This window comes from Dryobates pubescens, chromosome 10 (assembly GCF_014839835.1).
Source record: "Dryobates pubescens isolate bDryPub1 chromosome 10, bDryPub1.pri, whole genome shotgun sequence".
Lineage (NCBI taxonomy): Eukaryota > Metazoa > Chordata > Aves > Piciformes > Picidae > Dryobates > Dryobates pubescens.
The window spans coordinates 33,837,639-33,857,795 of NC_071621.1; the positions used below are offsets into that span (position 1 = coordinate 33,837,639).

At 45.1% G+C, this 20,157-nt stretch overlaps 1 protein-coding gene across 1 annotated transcript in view; it reads left to right on the plus strand.

Annotated features, from left to right (window-relative positions):
• SMCO4 (single-pass membrane protein with coiled-coil domains 4) overlaps nucleotides 1-20,157 on the plus strand; it is a 59,013-nt gene that overhangs the window by 22,619 nt on the left and 16,237 nt on the right. Inside the window, exon 4 of the mRNA XM_054164521.1 lies at nucleotides 3,902-4,003. Coding sequence (XP_054020496.1) covers nucleotides 3,902-4,003 — 102 coding nt within the window. The remainder of the gene's footprint in view (nucleotides 1-3,901; nucleotides 4,004-20,157) is intronic.

The window sequence follows — 20,157 nt, forward strand, 5'->3', positions numbered from 1 at the left end:
ATGGCACCAAGCACCCCGTCCATCCAGTCTCTTCCTAAACACCTCCAGTGATGGTGATAAAGACAAGATGAGCTATTTACAGAACCAGACACCAGATGCTGCCAGGGTGGACATTGGAAATCCCTTCTAGGAAGTCAGTGACAGGACAAGAGGACACAGACTCAAGCTGCACCAGGGGAGGTTTAGGCTGGATGTTAGGAAGAAATTCTTCCCAGAAAGAGTGATTGGCCATTGGAATGTGCTGCCCAGGGAGGTGGTGGAGTCACCATCACTGGAAATGTTTAAAATAAGACCTGATGAGGTACTTAGTGCCATGGTTTAGTTGGTTAGATGGTGTTGGGTGATGGGTTGGACTTGATCTGGAACCTGGTTGATTCTGTGTGTGATTCTGTTTGTGTGTTAGCATGTATAAAACCCTCGTGGGATGTGACTGGTGCTCACAGACTGATGGGACTGCTTTGCATGAGAGATACTTAGTGGCTGTATGCCCACACCTGCTGTCTCTGGAGCACCACCTGAGCTTTGAAGCATCAGGCTTGTCTGGAAACTGCCCTGTGTGAGGTGGCAGCCCTCAGTCACACTCTGTAGATGGCTGCTGGTTTGTTTCTGCTTGTTTGGAGGTGTGTGCTGCACAGTGAGAGAGCGGAGTGTTTCCTTGCTGGTCATTGCTGTATCTGTAGGCTAGTCTCAGGGTTTTTAAAAAGAAACCTGTTTGCCCATGCATTAAATAGTGAAATACTTCTGTATTTGTGTAGGTTACACAGGCTGTTTGGGTGATACAAGCTGGCTTATGGGACAGTAAATGAACTATACACTAAATATTTTGGCTGTTAATGTGTCATCTAATGCAGCTTCCTTGTTTTTCACAAATGTTTCCTCTCTTCCATCATCTTTCTCCCTTGCCCATTACTTTGAAGTCCAACAAGCCCTGTCCCTCTGGCTGTGCACTACAAAAGAGCAGTGGTGTAGAGGAGCTGAAAGAATTCCTCCTATGCAGAGTCACAGGAAACTGCCCTCATTCAGCAGCTAGCACTGGTTGTCATATGGACTGCACTTGGAGCAATACAGAGAGCTTTACGGTGGTATCAAGGTTTGAGGGAACTGAGCACTTACTATCTTTGCTGAATTGGGCTGGATTTTGCTTTTTCCATTACAGCTCTGCCCCAGCTACTCCCAAAGCCATCTGAGCCCTTTGAGAGCGGTTCTTGAATCTCTTAATTCAACTCCTTTGGTCCAGGTGATTCAGAATAAAATGATCTCTTTCTCCATACTAGCCTCCATTATGCATTGCAAGCAGCATCTGTGGGCGGATTGGTGCCCACGGTGTCTGAGAGCAGTTTTCTGTTGCATGTCAATCTGAATGTCTCTGGGTTTTGACTGATTGTGGAGATCCTAACATGCTTGGAGAAACATCCCACAAAGAGATCTTGGCTGTTGTCTCAAGGCTGATTGCTGTACAGGGCCACCAGAATAGTTACAGGCTGCTCAGTAGCACAAGTTCTATAACTGGGTGGCTTTTTTTGTCCCCCCTCAATGGAAGAGGTCCTGAGAGGTCTCCATGAATAGAATAGAATAGAATAGACCAGGTTGGAAGGGACCCTCAGGATCATCACATCCAACCCATCACCATCTAATCAACTAATCCATGGCCACAAGCACCCCATCAAGTCTTCTCCTAAACACCTCCAATGCTGGCGACTCCACCACCTCCCTGGGCAGCCCAGCTCTCTGTTGCTTCAGTTTTGTTTTGTTGTGTTTGTCTTTTTCTTTTTTTTCCTAATAATTATTGCAGTATCAGATTTCCAGTAAGTGCTCCATAAAGCTGAGAAGCTACCTTCCCTTCTGCCCATTATGGGAAAGAGTTATGTTGACAGATGTGGGCTGTGTGAGGATTTGCTGAGCTCTTAATCCTGTTTGTGGCTAATAGGCCATGCTAATGTGGAAGGGCATCCCTTTCAGTGTGTAAAGGTCTTAACTGCCTGCTACCTTAGGGAAATGTGCTATTAAAATGCTGTAATTGTCTTAGCAGTAGTGGCAGGCCAGGAGGTTATCTATGTAAAACTCTGCAGCAGTGCACACCTCCACCTCCCACTGATTTGTTTTGTTTTATGAGAGGGATTTTTACTTGTTAGGGCAAACCCGAAAATAATGGCTGTAGGCAGTAGAAGCAGCAGACTTTGTATGTTGACTGTGGCAAACAGCCAGAGATCAGAGATTTATGAGCCCTTTAGGCACACGTGTATCCTGAGGGAACAAGAAGGTGGGATGATATTCTCTTTGTTGTCTTTGCCCTACCCCTGGTGCGCTTTCAGGCTTTTGGGTTTGTTTTTGCCGTCCTGCTTAGTCTGATTTCTTGTAGGCAGTTTTCAGTTGCAAAGAGGTTAGTCATTAGTCATCTTTATGCCTTTAACATACAAGCTTGGTACTTTTAGATGTCAGTGTGACCAGATGGTTCTGACCACTTCTGTCATTAGGGGGTCTCATAGAGTTTCTTGAAGCGTAGAGCATGCCCCAAAAGAATTATTTGGTATTAAAGTTCTGAAAGTAGAAGCATAGTTTAAAGTATCTTAGCAGCTTGGCAGAGACTTCTGTCTAGTCCATCAGTATGCTGGTCAAGACTTAATCTAAGTAAATAGTGTGCAGTGATGGGACTTTCACCTGCAGTTTCATCTGAGTGTAGAAAAATCCCACTTTCTGCCTCGTATAATTAATGTATGCTGTCGAAGCTGCTGCTTTATTAACGATGCAGGGTACGCTCTTGGGGTCAAAGGAGTTAGATTGTGTAGTTTGCTGCTGAGAGTCTTTGGTACTGAAAAGCTCCTGAGCAAAGGAATCCTAGAGAATCATAGAGTCTGCTTGACTTCCTGTTTGCTAATATGCAGTATTAAAGGCATATACAAGAGAATCACAGGATCAATAAGGTTGGAAAAGAACTCGGAGATCATCAAGTCCAACCTGTCACCCAACAGCTCATGACTAACTAAACCATGCCTTCAAGTGCCACATCCAATCCCCTCTTGAACACCTCCAGGGATGGTGACAATTACTCTTTCTGTGAAGAACTTTCTCCTCACCTTGAGCCTAAACTTCCCCTGGCACAGCTTGAGACTGTGTCCTCTTGTTCTGCTGCTGGTTGCCTGGGAGAAGAGACCAACCCCTGCCTGTCTATAACCTCCCTTCAGGTAGTTGTAGACAGCAATAAGATCTCCCCTGAGCCTCCTCCAGGCTAAGCAACCCCAGCTCCCTCAGCCTCTTCTCATAGGGCTTGTGCTCAAGGCCTCTCCCCAGCCTCGTTGTCCTTCTCTGGACACATTCAAGTCTCTCAATGTCCTTCTTAAACTGAGGGTCCCAGAACTGGACACAGGACTCAAGGTGTGGCCAAACCAGTGCTGAGTCTGGGGCAGAATGACTTCCCTGCTCTTGCTGGCCACGCTATTTCTGATGCAGGCCAGGATGCCATTGGCCTTCTTGGCCACCTGGGCACACTGGTGGCTCATGTTCAGCTGGCTGTCAACCAGTACCTCAGGCTCCTTTCTGCCTGGCTGCTGTCTAACCACTCTGTCCCAAGCCTGTAGAGGCCTTAGTTCTATGTTAACCAAGAATTTGGTGGATGATGTCGATAGCACCAGAAGCCAAAGCTAGGTTTGTAGATGGAAGACAGAGGGTGATTTATGACACTGGCTTGCAGTGAGACACTTCACTTTTAGGTTTTCCTTGAGCAGAGGTTGTAAGCAGTGCCAAAACATTTGTATTTTGCCCTTTATATCAAGTACTGTGTGCAGCAGCTGCATGGGATGGCTTCTTCTGTGACCATAATGTCTCTTTAAGTGGCTTAGAAAAAGGAAGACACAAAATAGTAGGAAGATTCAGTCTGGAGGAGTTCTTGTTTTTCTTTATACAGGTGAATGAGGGAAAGGTTCTGGATGCTGTGTACCTGGACTTCAGTAAGGCCTTCGACACAGTTCCCTACAGCATTCTCTTGGACAAAGTGGCTGACCATGGGGTAGACAGGCACACTCTTTGCTGACTCAAAAACTGCCTGGATGTCTGGGCCCAAAGAGTGGTGGTAAACAGAGTTAAATCCAGTTGGTGGCTGGTCACAAGTGGTGTTCCTCAGGGCTTGGTGTTGGGGACAGTCGTGTTTAACATCTCCATCCATGACCTTGATGAGGGGATCAAGTACATCCTCAGTAAGTTTGCACATGACACACAGCTGGGTGGGAATGTTGATCTGCTGGAAGCAAGGAAGGCTCTGTAGAGGGACCTGGACAGGCTAGATTGATGGGCTGAGGCCAACTGCATGGCATTCAAGAAAGCCAAGTGCTAGGTCCTGCACTTCAGTCACGAAAACCCCATGCAGTGCTACAGGCTTGGGGAAGAGTGGCTTGAAAGTAGCTTGGCAGAGTGGGATTTGGGGCCACTGGTTGACAAGAGTGAATGTGAGCCAGCAGTGTGCTCAGGTGGCTGGTGGCCAACGACATCCTGGCCTGTATCAGGAATAGTGTGGCCAGCAGGAGTATGGAAGTGACCATGCCCCAATACTTGGCACTGGTGAGGCTGCACCTGGAATACTGAGATCAGTTTTAGGCCTCTCACTTACAAGAAGGATGTTGAAGTCTTGGAGTGTGTCCCAAGAAGGGCAATGAGACTGATGAGGAGTCTTGAACACAAGTTCTGTGAGGAGCAGCAGTGATGGAGTCACCATTCCTGGAGGTGTTTGGATGAGGAGCTTAGGGACACGGTCTAGCAGTTGTGTACAGGGAGATGCTAAGTTGTGGTTGGACTCAATGATCTTAAGGTCTTTACCAACCAGGTGCATCTATGATTCTATGAGCAGTAACACTGGGCTTTTCCCAGTCCTTTTCAGGTACCTGTGGACTTCCAGAGCTGAAGGGACTTAGAAAAACAGTCTGGCTGCGTGCAGAGAGGGTGGGCTCTGGCCCACTCAGGTGGGTATTGACTTTCTGCATTATGTCAGAAGATGAGAGGAGTATACAAGGTTTCATGAAATAGCCAGATGCATGGTAGCAGGAATGCTGAAACTCATTATTGAACTGGGCTGAAACTAGTGAACTGGGCTAGAATGTCAACTTGTGACTGATGCTGTAAGCCTTAGTGCCAGCTAGCTTCTTATCTGCTCCTTTTCATAATGTTTATAGTCTCTGGCTTGCAGGTGTTTTCCATCAGATTTATTCTGGTGATCTTTTTGCTTTGCACTGTAGTTAGCAGCATTTTTCCTCCCTTTTTACCCCTAACTGTTCTTTGTCAGTTTGTCTGATTTTTTTTCCTTCTCTTTTTTTGGTTGTTGTATTGTTGGATTGTTCTCCTTCTGTGCTCCCCCTTCCCCTTCTTGTTTACACTTCTTCTTTCTTTAATCATCATCTTGTATTTTTCCCCTTTTAACTCCTATCCTTAGAGGAACCAGTTTTACTCTTGGAGACCAGCCCTTTCTTATTGATTGCCAGCTGCTTTTATTGAAAACAATTTGCATTCCTTGCTCTTAAGGTGCTAGACCGAGGACTTAGTGATTTTGAGTAAAGCTCTTTCCCTAAAGGCTTTGCTCAGAAATTGTCTCTGTATTTCACAAAAAGAGTGGAAAATAAAGAGCAGCATCAGTGCACAAGCTGCTTCTGCCTAAACCAATGTGCTTGTGTCGTGTGAAGAGTAGAAATGTGGCCTGCCCTGCTGCAGGCACAAATGACTTCTTCAGGCTGAAATGAGCTGTTGGGATGAGGGGAGTGCTGAATGATATGCCCCCTCAGATTCTGTCAGTGACAAATCCAAACCATTTTGACTGAGACTGGGTATTATGTTGGTACTTTTAGAATAGAATAGAATTAACCAGGTTGGAAGAGGGCTTTGAGATCATAGACTCCAACCTATCATCCAACACTAATCAACTAAACCATGGCACCAAGCACCCCATCAAGTCTCTTCCTAAACACCTCCAGTGATGGTGACTCCACCACCTCCCTGAGCAGCACATTCCAATGGCAAATCACTCTTTCTGGGAAGAACTTCTTCTTGACATCCAGCCTAAACCTCCCCTGGTGCAGTTTGAGACTGTGTCCTCTTGTTCTGGTGCTGGTTGCCTGGGAGAAGAGACCAACCCCCACCTGGCTACAACCTCCCTTCAGGTAGTTGTAGAGACCAGTAAGGTCTCCCCTGAGGCTTCCTCTTCTCCAGGCTAAACAACCCCAGCTCCCTCAGCCTCTCCTCATAGGGCTGTGTTCCAAACCCCTCCCTAGCTTTGTTGTTCTTCTCTGGACACCTTCCAGCAACTCAACATCTTTCCTAAACTGAGGGGCCCAGAACTGGACAGAGGACTCAAGGTGTGGCCTAACCAGTGCTGAGTCCAGGGCCCCAATGACTTCCTGCTGGCCACACTACTGCTGATGCAGGCCAGGATGCCATTGGCCTTCTTGGCCACCTGGGCACACTGCTGGCTTTTGCTTATAAACTCTTCTGTAGCTATGATTTTCAAGTTATTATTACTTATTTAAATTTTATGCATATCAGCAGCTCTAAAAAAACCAAAGTCTTAGGAGTTGAAGAGTTGGCTGTGTATGATAGGTTAGATTTGATGATTCAGTATCACCAAGGTTGGAAGAGACCTCAAAGATCATCGAGTCCAACCACAGGCCTCATGACTAGAGTAGGGAGGCCACTACTGCCCACTGCAGGCTTGAACTCACAACCTTCCCATTAAGGGTCTTATGTGCTACCAACTGAGCCACACAGCTGGAGTAATGGCAAGCTTGGAAACAAGTAAAATCAGAGCAGGTGGCTGGAGAGGCTTTAATGCTCCAAGTGCTGTTTGCCTCCAGATAGGCTTTTTGGTAAGAGTCTTTAATGGGGTTCCTTGGGCCTTATTAATTGCTAAATATAAAACCTTGTGTTCAGGCCTTGTTGATTGGGGGTTTTGTATCATGCAAGAGGTATGGATAGTCATGATTGGGATGTAAAAAATCTCAGTGTGTATCTGTTTCCTTCTGAGTCTGCTTTCTGTTTATAAATTGGTCTCCCTGCTTTTTCACCCTATGTCAGTTTGGTTTTGTTTGACACCTTGCCTTTGTTTGTACACTTGGAAAAGAGTTCTCTCACCATGGTACAGTGTTAAGTATTGGGTCTGGAGGGAAGATGTGCTCTATAAATCTGTTATTGAGACTCACTGAAGTGCTTTGCCTCTAAAATATTTGTTGCTGACACGGCTGCTCGCTGGTAGTTAGATGTCAATAGCAGCTTTACTTCACTTTATATAGCAGCACTGTGTCATGAAAGATCTTGTACTTGACTTTGACATCCAGCAAAAAGCATAACAAAAGTAAAGAACTGTTCAGGTGAAGTTGCAGGATGCAGCTTTTAGTTACAAAAGTGCACCCTTAAACATAGCTTAAGTGCATGGCTGTCATGATACAAAGAAGATGCAAGATCCCAGAGCCTTTTATTAGACCTTACTGGTGCCTGCCTCACATATGGCTCTGAACCAGAAGCTATGCCACAGAAAGGCTCAGGGAATTCACTTGTGGCTGGCTGTGCAAATTAAGGTCTAGTTTGAAAGCAATGTACTTCCTAGTGTGCTGGGTCTAGCCTTTGACCTATGACACCCACCACCATGCTTGAGCCTGCTTTGGCTGGGAGAGCATACAGTTAAGTTCTAGGACAAAAACTGAAGGATAAACATCTGTCTTGAAGTGGCTTGAAGAGTGTAGGTCTTGGTGCTGCATACCATCAGGAAAGAAAAAAAAGCTGAACTGAATTGGTAACTGTTGAAAGCAGTAACTTGAGTTACAAAGTTTGCTTGAAGTTACCTGTGGTGAAGGACTTGAGCATGGAAGAAAGGGTGGATGTCAACTTCTTGCCTAAGCAGTGCTGAGAGGTCTTTGTAGCTTAGGCACAGCACCAGTCTAGCCAATCACTGACTTTTGAACTGCAGCTGGCTTGCATCTGATCTTCTCTGACCACGAGTGAGGAAGATTGGGTCTGCCTGTGCTGTACCAGAAGTCTTGATGCTCTTTCTTGCTGCTGAGTTGAGATAATTTCAGTCTGCAGAGCAAGCCCTAGCCAGTTTCCCTCCATTGTTTAAGTCTTTCCCACAGTGGTAAGAGAAATATTTAACAGGATAGGAAACAGTGTCTGTAGAAGTAAGATTTGCTCTGGAATCTGATTGAGCTATTTCTAAGCCTTTCACATTTTGCTAAGTTGACTTGCTTCTTTCTGCTGGCTAATTTATTTAGCATGTTAACTTCTTGTACAGTTATCTCCAGCAAACACACTTTTGCTTTTCTAAATGACATTAGAAACTGTGGAGGAGAAACGGAAAGGTTTGTATATAATAATTTTATTGGGTTTTCCCCCCATGTCTTCCAGCTATAGCACAGCCTTCCTGAGTGGGAGGAAGTGAGACCTTTCTGTTCTGTGTCCAAACAGAACAAAATGCAGAAGCCAACAGCAGAAGCAGGAGTAAGAATCCATTTCAGTTTTCAAATCCTTGCCTTTGTTAAGAATAGCCTGGAGAATTAGGGATCAGTGCTGGGCCCCATCCTCTTTAATATCTTCATTGATGATGTGGATGAGGAGGTTGAGTCAGTCATCAGCAAGTTTGCAGATGACACCAAGTTGGGAGCAGATGTTGGTCAGTTAGAGGATAGAAAGGCTCTGCAGAGGGACCTCGACCGACTGGACAGATGGGCAGAGTCCAATGGGATGGCATTTAACAAGTCCAAGTGCCAGGTGCTGAACTTTGGCCACAACAACCCCATGCAGAGCTACAGGCTGGGGTCAGAGTGGGTGGAGAGCAGCCAAACAGAGAGGGACCTGGGGGTGCTGGTGGATAGTAGGCTGAACATGAGCCAGCAGTGTGCCTAGGTGGCCAAGAAGGCCAATGGCATCCTGGCCTGCATTAGGAATAGTGTGGCCAGCAGGAGCAGGAAAATCATTGTGCCCCTGTACTCAGCACTGGTTAGGCCACACCTTGAGTCCTGTGTCCAGTTCTGGGCCCCTCAGTTTAGGAAGGACATCGAGACACTTGAATATGTCCAGAGAAGCACAATGAGGCTGGGGAGAGGCCTTGAGCACAGCCCTGTGAGGAGAGGCTGAGGGAGCTGGGGTTGCTTAGCCTGGAGAAGAGGAGGCTCAGGAGAGACCTCATTGCTCTCTACAGCTACCTGAAATGTGGTTGTAGTCAGGAAGGGGTTGGTCTCTTCTCCCAGGTCACCAGCACCATAAAGGGGACACAGTCTCAAGCTGTACCAGGGGAAGTTTAGGCTGGAGGTGAGGAGAAAGTTCTTCACTGAGCAAGTCGTTCGTCATTGGAATGTGCTGCCCAGGGAGGTGGTGGAGTCACCATCCCTGGAGGTGTTCAAGAGGGGATTGGATGTGGCACTTGAAGCCATGGTTTAGTAGTCATGAGGTGTCGGGTGATAGGTTGGACTTGATGATCTCTGAGGTCTTTTCCAACCTTATTGATTCTATGGTTCTAATGGGACAGGTTATTGCTATTGAACATGATGAAGGTTATTAAATACAGCACATGATTAAAGGGAGTTCCAAATACCCAAAGAAACTTGTAGCAGTAAATCTTTGGAGGAAATTCAGGAGCAGAAATATTCAGATTGGTCTATGACTCTTAAGTCTGTATGTCTTAACATTGCTCTCCTCCTGGACTAATTATACCCCTCCTAATGCATAAAGAGTGCCTGGCAGACTGACCTATGCTTCCCTGCCCACGCTCTCACATAAGCAGACAGGAATTGGATCTTCTCTGTAAGCCTTCTAGCTTTGTTATTTCAGTGCTGGGCTCAACTTAAAAATGCAGTGCTGAGAGGTCTTTTCCTTTTTAGCTGAGGCACAGCACCAGTCCAGCCAATCACTGTGGCTTTTGAACTGCAGCTGGCTTGCATCTGATCTTCTCTGAACACGAGTGGGGAAGATTGGGTGTGCCTGTGGTGTACCAGCCCTTCATGCCCTGTGACTCTCTGGTAAATCAAAGCTGTTGACAGATGGCTTAGCTGTTTTTCTCATGTTCCTTTCCTTGCTCTCTGTATATGTTCCTGAGATACCCAGCTGTCAGAGGGAGGTTAGGCTCAACTCTCCTTTGTGACTTTGGCAAACTTCCATGGAGTTTTATTTTTTGGGGAGGTGTGATGTGGTCTTGGGCATTTTTGGTTGTGGTGTTTTGGGTTTTTTTGTTGTTGTTGTTTGTGTTTCTTTTTAAGAGGGTACATGTGCACTTGGTGCTTGGTACTAAAATACTTGGATTTGTTTTATTTGGCAAAGGTTGGTTTTCCAGTGCCTCTTGCAACAGTGAAAAGAACTGATTGGCCCCTGAAGCTTCTCCACACAAAGCACTTCCTTGACCTTTTTAACTACTTTGTGCTTTTTCAAGGATGTAAAGCTAGCCATTTTACATACACCATGGTACTGAACTGAATGACAGTTTGGAGATTTTGAGCTTTGAAGATAAATGCATATTTTTTTTCCCCCCTGCATGACTTTATCTTTATACTCTCTGCTGGGCACTCCTGAAGGAGAAATTCGGTGTGAAGAGAGGTCATCTGACAGTTTTGGCCTTAGCAACCCTTAGAAGCACAGGAGACAAAGAACTAAAGGAAAGAACTGCAGCCTGCAGAGTCTGAAAAATTAACATCAGTCCTTTTTTCATACAGGGTAAGGAAAATGGTGACTGGAGGAAGAACTATTTCCCATGGTACTAGCAGAGAAGCATAGCCAGTATTTGGGAGCCAGAGAAGGCCCCGTAAGCAGCAGAAGCTTATTGCAGTGCAGAAGCTTTCTGAGCTGTGATTGGTGTTCTGAAATACAGTTTAAGAAACTGCAAACAACATTATGTTTTCCAGAGACTGAAAAGATTACCAGTTAGTGATTCCTCTTCACCTGTAAGCTCAAGTGTGTTTAATAATCTTTATATAATCCAATTAAAAAGTATTTTTAAGCTTAGCCTTCTTTTCATCAAAAAGAGGCCTGATGGTAGGCTATTCTGCATTGCATGTTTGCTGAGCTATTACATATTCTGTCTGGGAAGATGACTGAAAACTCTGCTGTGTGGCCTTTGTTGGCTGCTATCTGTTGTGCCAAATTGTAGTTGTTGCTGGAGTTTTTCCATGGGTTTGTGATATTTTTCCTTCCTCAATGTTTTTGAGTCATTGTGTGACAATGACTTGATGTTGCATTACTGGAAACTAAAGTAAATGTAGGTTGTCATCAAACACTAACATCATCAGGTTGTTTCCCCATGGTTTAGTTGAGTAGATAGTGTTGGGTGACAGGTTGAACTTGATGATCTCAAAGGTCTTTTCCAACCCACTCCACTCTTCCACTCCACTCTTCCACTCCACTCTTCCACTCCACTCTTCCACTCCACTCTTCCACTCCACTCTTCCACTCCACTCTTCCACTCCACTCTTCCACTCCACTCTTCCACTCCACTCTTCCACTCCACTCTTCCACTCCACTCTTCCACTCCACTCTTCCACTCCACTCTTCCACTCCACTCTTCCACTCCACTCTTCCACTCCACTCTTCCACTCCACTCTTCCACTCCACTCTTCCACTCCACTCTTCCACTCCACTCTTCCACTCCACTCTTCCACTCCACTCTCTTCTATTCTCTGCCCTCAGCAAGAATTACAGTGGGTGCCCAAGGTTTGTAAAGCTCGAGGAGCGATGTAATGGCTTTCCAGAATAAATAGTACTTAGGAAAGTTTGTTTCAAGTGATCCACAGGAGAGTGAATATGCAGGGAAGGGGTGTGTGATGTTTTCTTTGGAGTGTACCTTTGCTAAATGTATTTTTAAAGGTTGCTAATCTGTGCCCTGCCTAGGAAACTGAAGAAGTCAAAGAGAGAAGGAGATTATGGACGTACCTGTTACCTCAGTGCTGTGGTGTTTCTGTGACTTCCATCTCCTGTGCAGGAGAGGCATAGGCTACTTGTGTTGAAAACTTGAAGGTTTCCTGTTTCTCTGAGCCAGCTGGTTTCTGGCTGGACCAGCTAACTTTTACTGCTGGGACATCTCCCTGTCTTGCATTGCCCTGGAAAATTTGTGGTCTCCACTGTTCCTGACCACCCTGGATAGTGGTCTCTTCCCTCCAAACCCACAGTACCAGCAGTGTAACAGCATCAGCTAAGTAGGAGTCTCTGAATTCTGCTGTCAGTTGTATTTCTTGTGAATAAAGTGTTGCTGCTACAGAATCCCAGGGAGCCCTGAATATAAACGTATCAATTATGTGTCAACACAACAGCATCTGTCATTGAAATTGGCTATCTTTTATTTGGCATCAGCCTAGCAAAGATTTTGGCTGACAGCCAAAGTAAAATGTTCCAGCAGAAACTGCTGCACCAGGAGCCATCTCTGAAGTAATTCTCTGAAACACAGGTAGCTCTACCATGATCTTCTAATACATTCTTAAGACATTAGGGACCTTAAGGAAAAAAATCAGCAGGTTCCATGTTCTGATCTACTTTTGTTTCTTTTTCATGTCTGGCTGTTGTTGCTTCTGCTCTCTGAAGAGAGATACAGGATGTTCAGGGGATTTCAAAACTTAAGCACAGAGATTGAAAAAGCTTACTTCCTGCTGAATGGGTGTAGCAAAGACTCCCTAATCCAGTTCTATGGTGAGTACATGCAGGCTGACCCATTTATGCCTGCAAACACAGGTGTATCCATGATGAGGAAAAATTACAATAGAATAGAATAGAACTGAATAGAATAGACCAGGTTGGAAGAGATTTTTGAGATCATTGAGTCCAACCTATCACCCAACACCATCTAATCAACTAAACCATGGCACCAAGCACCCCATCCATCTCTTCCTAAACACCTCCAGGGATGGTGACTCCACCACCTCCCTGGGCAGCACATTCCAATGGCCAATCACTCTTCCTGTGAAGAACTTCCTCCTAACATCCAGCCTAATTGTGTGACTCCACCAAGCTGGAGGATTATGCCACATGCTCAGGTATGTCAGACCCCTGCAGCTCCAGCTGGTTATTGATTGGATTAGGAAGGATTTGATTAATTTCTGGTAATAACACTGCAAGGTATTTACACTGACAGATTCAATGAGGAATTTGTCATGGACTAATCCTCAAAAAAAATAGAACCATAGAGTCAATAAGCTTGGATAAGATTACAGATGCATCTTGATAGAACAAGTTTCAGGGGAGCCTGAGCTGCTCTAGTACAGGCTGACACCTAAAGTGGCTGCCCCTGTATGGCAGGTAAAACCACCCTGACAAACACAGAAATCCTGACAAAGGGCTGAGGCTTGGTAGGAGGTGGAAATGATCAACTGGACACCTCATAGGCTTTGTTCTATGGGGCTGGCCCTTCAACTAATTAAAACTGACCACAGCACACTCTTGACTTTGGGTATAAATGGAAAGCTTAACTGTGGAAGAGGCAAAGCTTTAAAAATAGGAGAGTGAGAAATTTCTTGTCAAAGATGCACAGTTGTTTGCCTTTTTTTCCCCCCCTATTACTTCTTTTTTCTGATTAACTTAATCTCTCTGATCTTCCTCACTTTTTCATAGACTAAGTTTTATGTTCCCAGAGATGTGAGTAATTTCAGCAAGTTAGGGAACCCTGAGTCTGTAAGATGCTCCATTTGTCACAGGCATAATTGCTGTGGTTCAGTAAATGTTTCAGAGCAGCTGTGGGAAATGGGAAACTCAGATCACTTTGCTTTTATGGATGGTTTTTATCATACCCGAAGGAGGGTAAAGAAGTAACTTTTCTGCTTAAAGGTGTAGCTTGTAACAGTCAGCTGTCTTTAAAAGTGAAAACAGGAAGGTCAGAGTTGGAAAGCAGAAACTATGGCAGAAATAGCTGGGGTCATGTGATGTATCCAAATGCTTACCTCCTGTCTTTTCACTGACTGGACTGAAAACAGCTCCCATCCCTTCATCAAACTGAAGGTTTTCACTTGTGTGCTAAAGAAACTCCTTTCTAGGAAAGCATTAAGAACAATGCAGAGATAAAAGTAGTTAGGAGAAAATATTCATTGGATTTTCAGTGCTGGGAGAAAGCTTTTAGAATAAAGATGAGCTGGGTTTTTTTTTTTAAAGGTTTTTCATTTGCTTGTTTTGGTTTTTTTTCTTCCCCTGAGGTTTGAAGTCCTGTGAAGTTCAATTTCTCTCAGAGGGGAAAGAACAATGAAAGGGAGAGGGGGCTACCATATTGTCTGCATTTTAAATGGGTTGGTTTCTTCTTGGGTAGGAAAGAAAAAAGAATTCTGTTTGGGTAGTAAATTTGGGTTAACTCTTTGTACTATCAAATGAAATCACAAGTCTGGAGTTAAGGGATGAAACCTCTTTAGGAAAATCAATGCTACCTTTATCCAAGCTCAATATATTAGAATAGAATAGAATAAACCAGGTTGGAAGAGACCTTCAAGATCATCGTGTCCAACCTATCACCCAACACCACCTAATCAACTAAACCATGCAACCAAGCACCCTCTCAAGTCTCCTCCTGAGCACCTCCAGTGATGGTGACTCCACCACCTCCTCAGGCAGCCCATTCCAATGGGCAATCACTCTCTGTGTAGAACTTCCTCCTAACCTCCAGCCTAAACCTCCCCTGGTGCAGCTTGAGCCTGTGTCCTCTTGTTCTGGTGCTGGTTGCCTGGGGGAAGAGACCAAACTCTGTCTGTCTACAACCTCCCTTAGGGTAGCTGTAGACAGCAATAAGGTCACCCCTGAGACTCCTTCTCTCCAGGCTAAGCAGCCCTCAGTCTCTCCTCATAGGGCTTGTGCTCCAAACCCTTCCCCAACTTTGTTGCCCTTCCCTGGACACGCTCCAGCAAGTCAACATCCTTCCTAAACTGAGGGGCCCTGCTGCCCTGGCATAGCTTGAATTTAATGATTAACCTCTTAGTGGCTGTTCATGTGACTTCTGGCTTCCTCTGTAGTACTTTATGTAAGCCCAGGTGGTAGCAGCATGCTGCAGCAGCGTGGTGTGAGCTATTTGTGGAAAAATCCCTTTCTAAATCCTATATGCAGTGTGCATCAGCCCCAGTGAAGCCGAGAGAAGCCCATTAGGGAATCCCATCAGCTGTCTGCTCTCTAGATGAGTTAAAATCTCTGTCCAGTGTGATAATCAGTGATGTCTAACTGGTAGCTTGTCTGGTAATAGTGCTGTCATCTTCTGAAGAGGCACCTTCTCTTGCAGTTCTGCCAGGCATGTGTATTCATTTCAGCCACGCAGAACCCTGAGCTTCGAAGTGGTGCCCTGGAACACGTTGTGAAGTCTTCTTCAGCGCTGAACCTGGCGCTGTCTTGCACTGTTGTGTCGCCCTTTCAGTCACCAGGCTTCCTTGTGAGATTTTGAAGTGCCATGTGAGCAGCAGCATACAGGAGGAGGGAGGGCATGTTTTGTGTGAAAGCAGCAGAGGAAAGTGCAGCGTTAGGGTTGAGGTTCAAGGCAAAGTATTGTCAAGTACTAGACGGTGTGCTTGCTGTGTAGTGATCCTCTCTGCAGCTTAAACAAAAAGTAGAATCCATAACATTTTGGAAAGTCAGTGTGAAAAATACTTCAGAAGTAGTTTTAGTTAGTGGAAATGAACTAAATTCTAAATGATTTTCCTGTTGAAATGGAGAATGTGGGGCAGATCAGTTCTAGTGCCAGCAGTCTTTGATGTGCTTATCTCCATGAAATACAAATCTGCTGTCCATTCCATATCCAAAGCAGTTCATCTCTGTGGAGAAACCTGACTGAAACCTGTGAAGCACTGTAGTAGCAAACTGAGACGAGCTGCCAGATGGAAACTGAACTTCTCCTCAGCTTTTGCCAGATGTGCACAGCTCTGTATCTTTTGAAGATGTCTTGTGTTGGTAGTTGTTGCTTCTGAGCAGTGTTTGTTCATCTTCAATCTTTCATTTCACTTGGAGGAGGTGACTTTTGACTGCAGCTGTCCTGATAGTGTTGGTTGATTGGTTGGTTGGTTTTAAGTGCTGCACACTTATACCTGTGGGCTCTAGCAAGTTACTGTGATCTTAGCTAGTGCTTTCTACCTTCTTTACTGCATCCAGTTCTGGGCCCTTCAATTTAAGGAGGACATTGAGACACTTGAGTGTGTCCAGAGGAGGGCAACGAGGCTGGGGAGAGGTCTGGAGCACAGCCCTCTGAGGAGAGGCTGAGGGAGCTGGGATTGCTTAGCCTGGAGAAGAGGAGGCTCAGGGGTGACCTTACTGTTCTCTACAACTACCTGAATGGAGGTTGTAGCCAGGTGGGGGTTGGTCTCTTTTCCCAGGCAACCACCAACAGAACAAGAGGACACAGTCTCAAGCTGTGCCAGGGGAAGTTTAGGCTGGAGGTGAGGAGAAAGTTCTTCCCAGAAGGAGTGATTTGCCATTGGAATGTGCTGCCCAGGGAGGTGGTGGAGTCACCATCCCTGGAGGTGTTCAAGAGGGGATTGGCTGTGGCACTTGGTGCCATGGTTTAGTTAGTCCTGAGGCATTGGGTGACAGGTTGAACTTGATGATCTCTGAGGTCTTTTCCAGCCTTACTGGTTCTATGATTCTTTTGTATTTCCTTCTAAACTTGCTGTTCTGGAATATATTGATAGTGTCTCGTTTCTTTTTAAACAATTTTGAACTGTTGCTAGCATCCCTAGCTGATAAAAACTTCAGTGTGCCTCCAAGGAAAATGAGGTGACACATATGGTACAGAACAGTGGATAAAGGGCTCTGCTTCTCCCCCTTCTCAGAATCTGTTTTGTGTTCTAGTTTCAAGGTTTGGTTAATTTGTGGGGAAAATATAGGGAGGGGGGAAGAGAAAAAATCTGCCTTCTCTGTTGGACAGAGGGGTAAGTGATGGTTGGTGACCTGTATCTAGGGAGCAATAAGTACATCTAGATCTCTTCTGATGTCTCTAGCTCTTTGTAGGAAGAAGATAGCTCTCCAAGTCCTGCTGAAGGTGGTGAGTGCTGTCCTCACCTCCAGATGCACAGATTTGTTGTCTCTCTTGTTCATTTTGGTGAGCCATGCTCAAGAGGGTGAGCACACCTGGCAGTAGACCTGGCTTTATTTAGAATGTTCAGGTTCTGAACTAGTCAGTAAACAGCTCTGCTAAACCACTGCTGGTTTATTTGCCTCTCTGTCTTGAACCTGCATCACTTTCCCGAGTCTCCTCTCTACCTGTCAGTTCAAATTATTGGCAATTTTGGAGGAAAATTGCATTTTCCTTTTCCTTTACACATGCACCAGAAATTCAAGGGACAGAATGCCTCCCAGGAGTGAAGTGCTCTTTTACAGTAACCTCAGATTAAATATTGGGGTCGTTGAATCTAGTTCTGGCACCACGGCTCTTGTATTGAGGAACAGCCTGTTCAGAGCAGTGTTTGCAAAACCATTTCTGTGCATCTCACTGTTACAAAGCCAGTGCTGCAATCTTCTATAAGCCAGTCTCCATCCACTTAACTCCAGGACAGCTTACATGATTAATATTTATATAAAAGCTTCCATGTTTCCACAGTGAAATTGTCACACTCACAAAAGAAAAGGGGACTTTCCCCCCTGTGGACTTGGTGTGAAAAAGCTTGCAAAGGCTTTCACCAGCTCTGCAGCCCAGAGAAGTGTCAGCAGAAAAACCAGGGTCATTGTTAATTCAGGATTTCATTTTGTGAAATTGCCAGCTCCAAGAGAAATAAAACATTTACATGTGTGTTAACCAAAGTTTGCTATCTCTTGGATGAAAGCCAGTTCTCTCAGGGCCAAACAAATGCTCTGACTGAATGAGTAATAATCTCCTGTTGTCACTTCTAATTCAGGGATGGGTAGATGGAGCGATGCTTGCCATTTTAAGCTGTCCTGGTTGCTTGAAAGACTAGAAATCATGATCAGATATCAGCATGGGGTATCTGTATCATGTCTTTTCATAGCTGATTTACCTCAATACAGCTGCTGCAAAAGTTCAGAACCAAGCACCCTTGAGACTTGATAGGGTGCTCAGTTGCATGGTTTAGTTGATTAGGTGGTGTTGGATGATAGGTTGGACATGATCTCGAAGGTCTCTTCCAACCTGGTCTGGTCTACTCCACTCTACTCTATTCCACTCTACTCTATTCCACTCTACTCTATTCCACTCTACTCTATTCCACTCTACTCTAGTCCACTCTACTCTAGTCCACTCTACTCTAGTCCACTCTACTCTAGTCCACTCTACTCTAGTCCACTCTACTCTAGTCCACTCTACTCTAGTCCACTCTACTCTAGTCCACTCTACTCTAGTCCACTCTACTCTAGTCCACTCTACTCTAGTCCACTCTACTCTAGTCCACTCTACTCTAGTCCACTCTACTCTAGTCCACTCTAGTCCACTCTAGTCCACTCTAGTCCACTCTAGTCCACTCTAGTCTACTCTAGTCTACTCTGTTCTGGTCTGGTCTACTCTGTTCTGGTCTGGTCTACTCTGTTCTGGTCTACTCTATTCTGCATCATGTCTTTTCATAGCTGATTTACCTTCATACAGCTGCTGCAAAAGTTCACAACCTCCCCACACAATAAATGTGGAAGAGGATGAGAACCTAGGAAGGTTACAGATGTTTTGGGATAGTAATTTGGAATCTGCAGCCAGAGGCTGAAAAGATGTCTGGCATCTTCTTTTTTTTAAATGGCATGCAAGGTTCCTGTGCCTCATTCATTTTCTGAGGAGATCTGTACAGTCATCTCTCATCTTAATAGAAAGTTAAATCCAAAATAAAGCTGTGTATTCCCCTGTGGGGGTTTTGGGCTCAGCCTTTGAAATTTAGTTACAGATTTCAAGCAGAAAAGTAGAAATCACTCACTATTGGGTGTGAAAAGGAAAACAAAAGATTATTCTAAACAAATCCAGTGGGTAAATACCTAGAATGAGATGGCTGTACCATAACAATTCTGTCTCTTCTGATCTCTGCTCTTTTGGCTTTCTCTTGGGAGAGATAAGCTGCTTGTTAGCTGGCCTTGGCTAAGTCACAGAATCACCAAGGTTGGAAGAGACCACAAAGATCATCAAGTCCAACTCATCACCACAGTCCTCATGACTAAACCATGGCTCCAAGTGCCACGTCCAGTCCCCTCTTGAACACCTCCAGTGATGGGGACTCCACCACCTCCCTGGGCAGCACATTCCAATGGCCAATTACTCTTTCTGGGAAGAACTTTCTCCTCACCTCCAGCCTAAACTTCCCCTGGTACAGCTTGAGACTGTGTCCTCTTGTTCTGGTGTTGGTTGCCTGGGAGAAGAGATCAACTCCCTAAGTCTAATCCACTGCTTTTCTTACTGCTGCTTTCCTCTCCTGGAGCCGGGCAGGCAGGGGGGAGGCAGTGGAACAGCTTCCCTGGTCTCTGACCAGGGGGATTTTTGTGTTGTTTGCTGATTGTAAATATCTGTATAATATTGTAACTCCTGGGTATTTTGTACATATTCATTGCATTCCATTGTAGAGTGGAGATTCTGCTTGTAAATACAGCTTCATTTGCTTCTAACTGAGTTGGTCTGGCAAAGTTAATGCTGGGGGTGGGGAACTTCAACCCACTGCATCCCCAGACCATGACTGTATTGAGTTTTTGTTGTCAGTAGATAAGAGGAGGACATAACAGTGAGCACCTTACAATGATGTCTTCTGTGTCTGTGAGCCTTTTAATTTGCTTAATTTCTTTCAACAAATGCAGTTTAAAACAGTTTTGAAACCCTTGTTTTAATGCATCTGTGTGCATGCCTCCTTCATGAACTTAACAGCAATCTTGAGAAGATCAGGGTGAGTAAAACTAGCAATGAGACTTTCTTTTGTTGAGAAAGATGAGTGGTTTTAAGGGGGGCACTTAAAATCCTGTGCCTATAAACCCCATATGAAAGACTGTGAAGAGGCAAATAGCACAGCATCCCTCTGAAGTAGGAGTTTGAGGCACTGAGAGTCAGTCCTGAGATGAAATTGCCCTCAGAATGTCCTGTGAAGTCTTCCGTGAGATCTCCTGACTGGTGGTGGTGGAGTGTGCTCTGTCACACCTAAATGCATAGGCAGGAGATGGATGGGAAGCACCAACCTTACTTGTCAGCCACTAAGTGTAAATAAACACAGTGCAGAGGTGAGCCCAATGATTGTTGTCTGTGTTCTCTGATGGATTGACTCTTCCATCCACTTCTTTCAATCTTTATTTCAC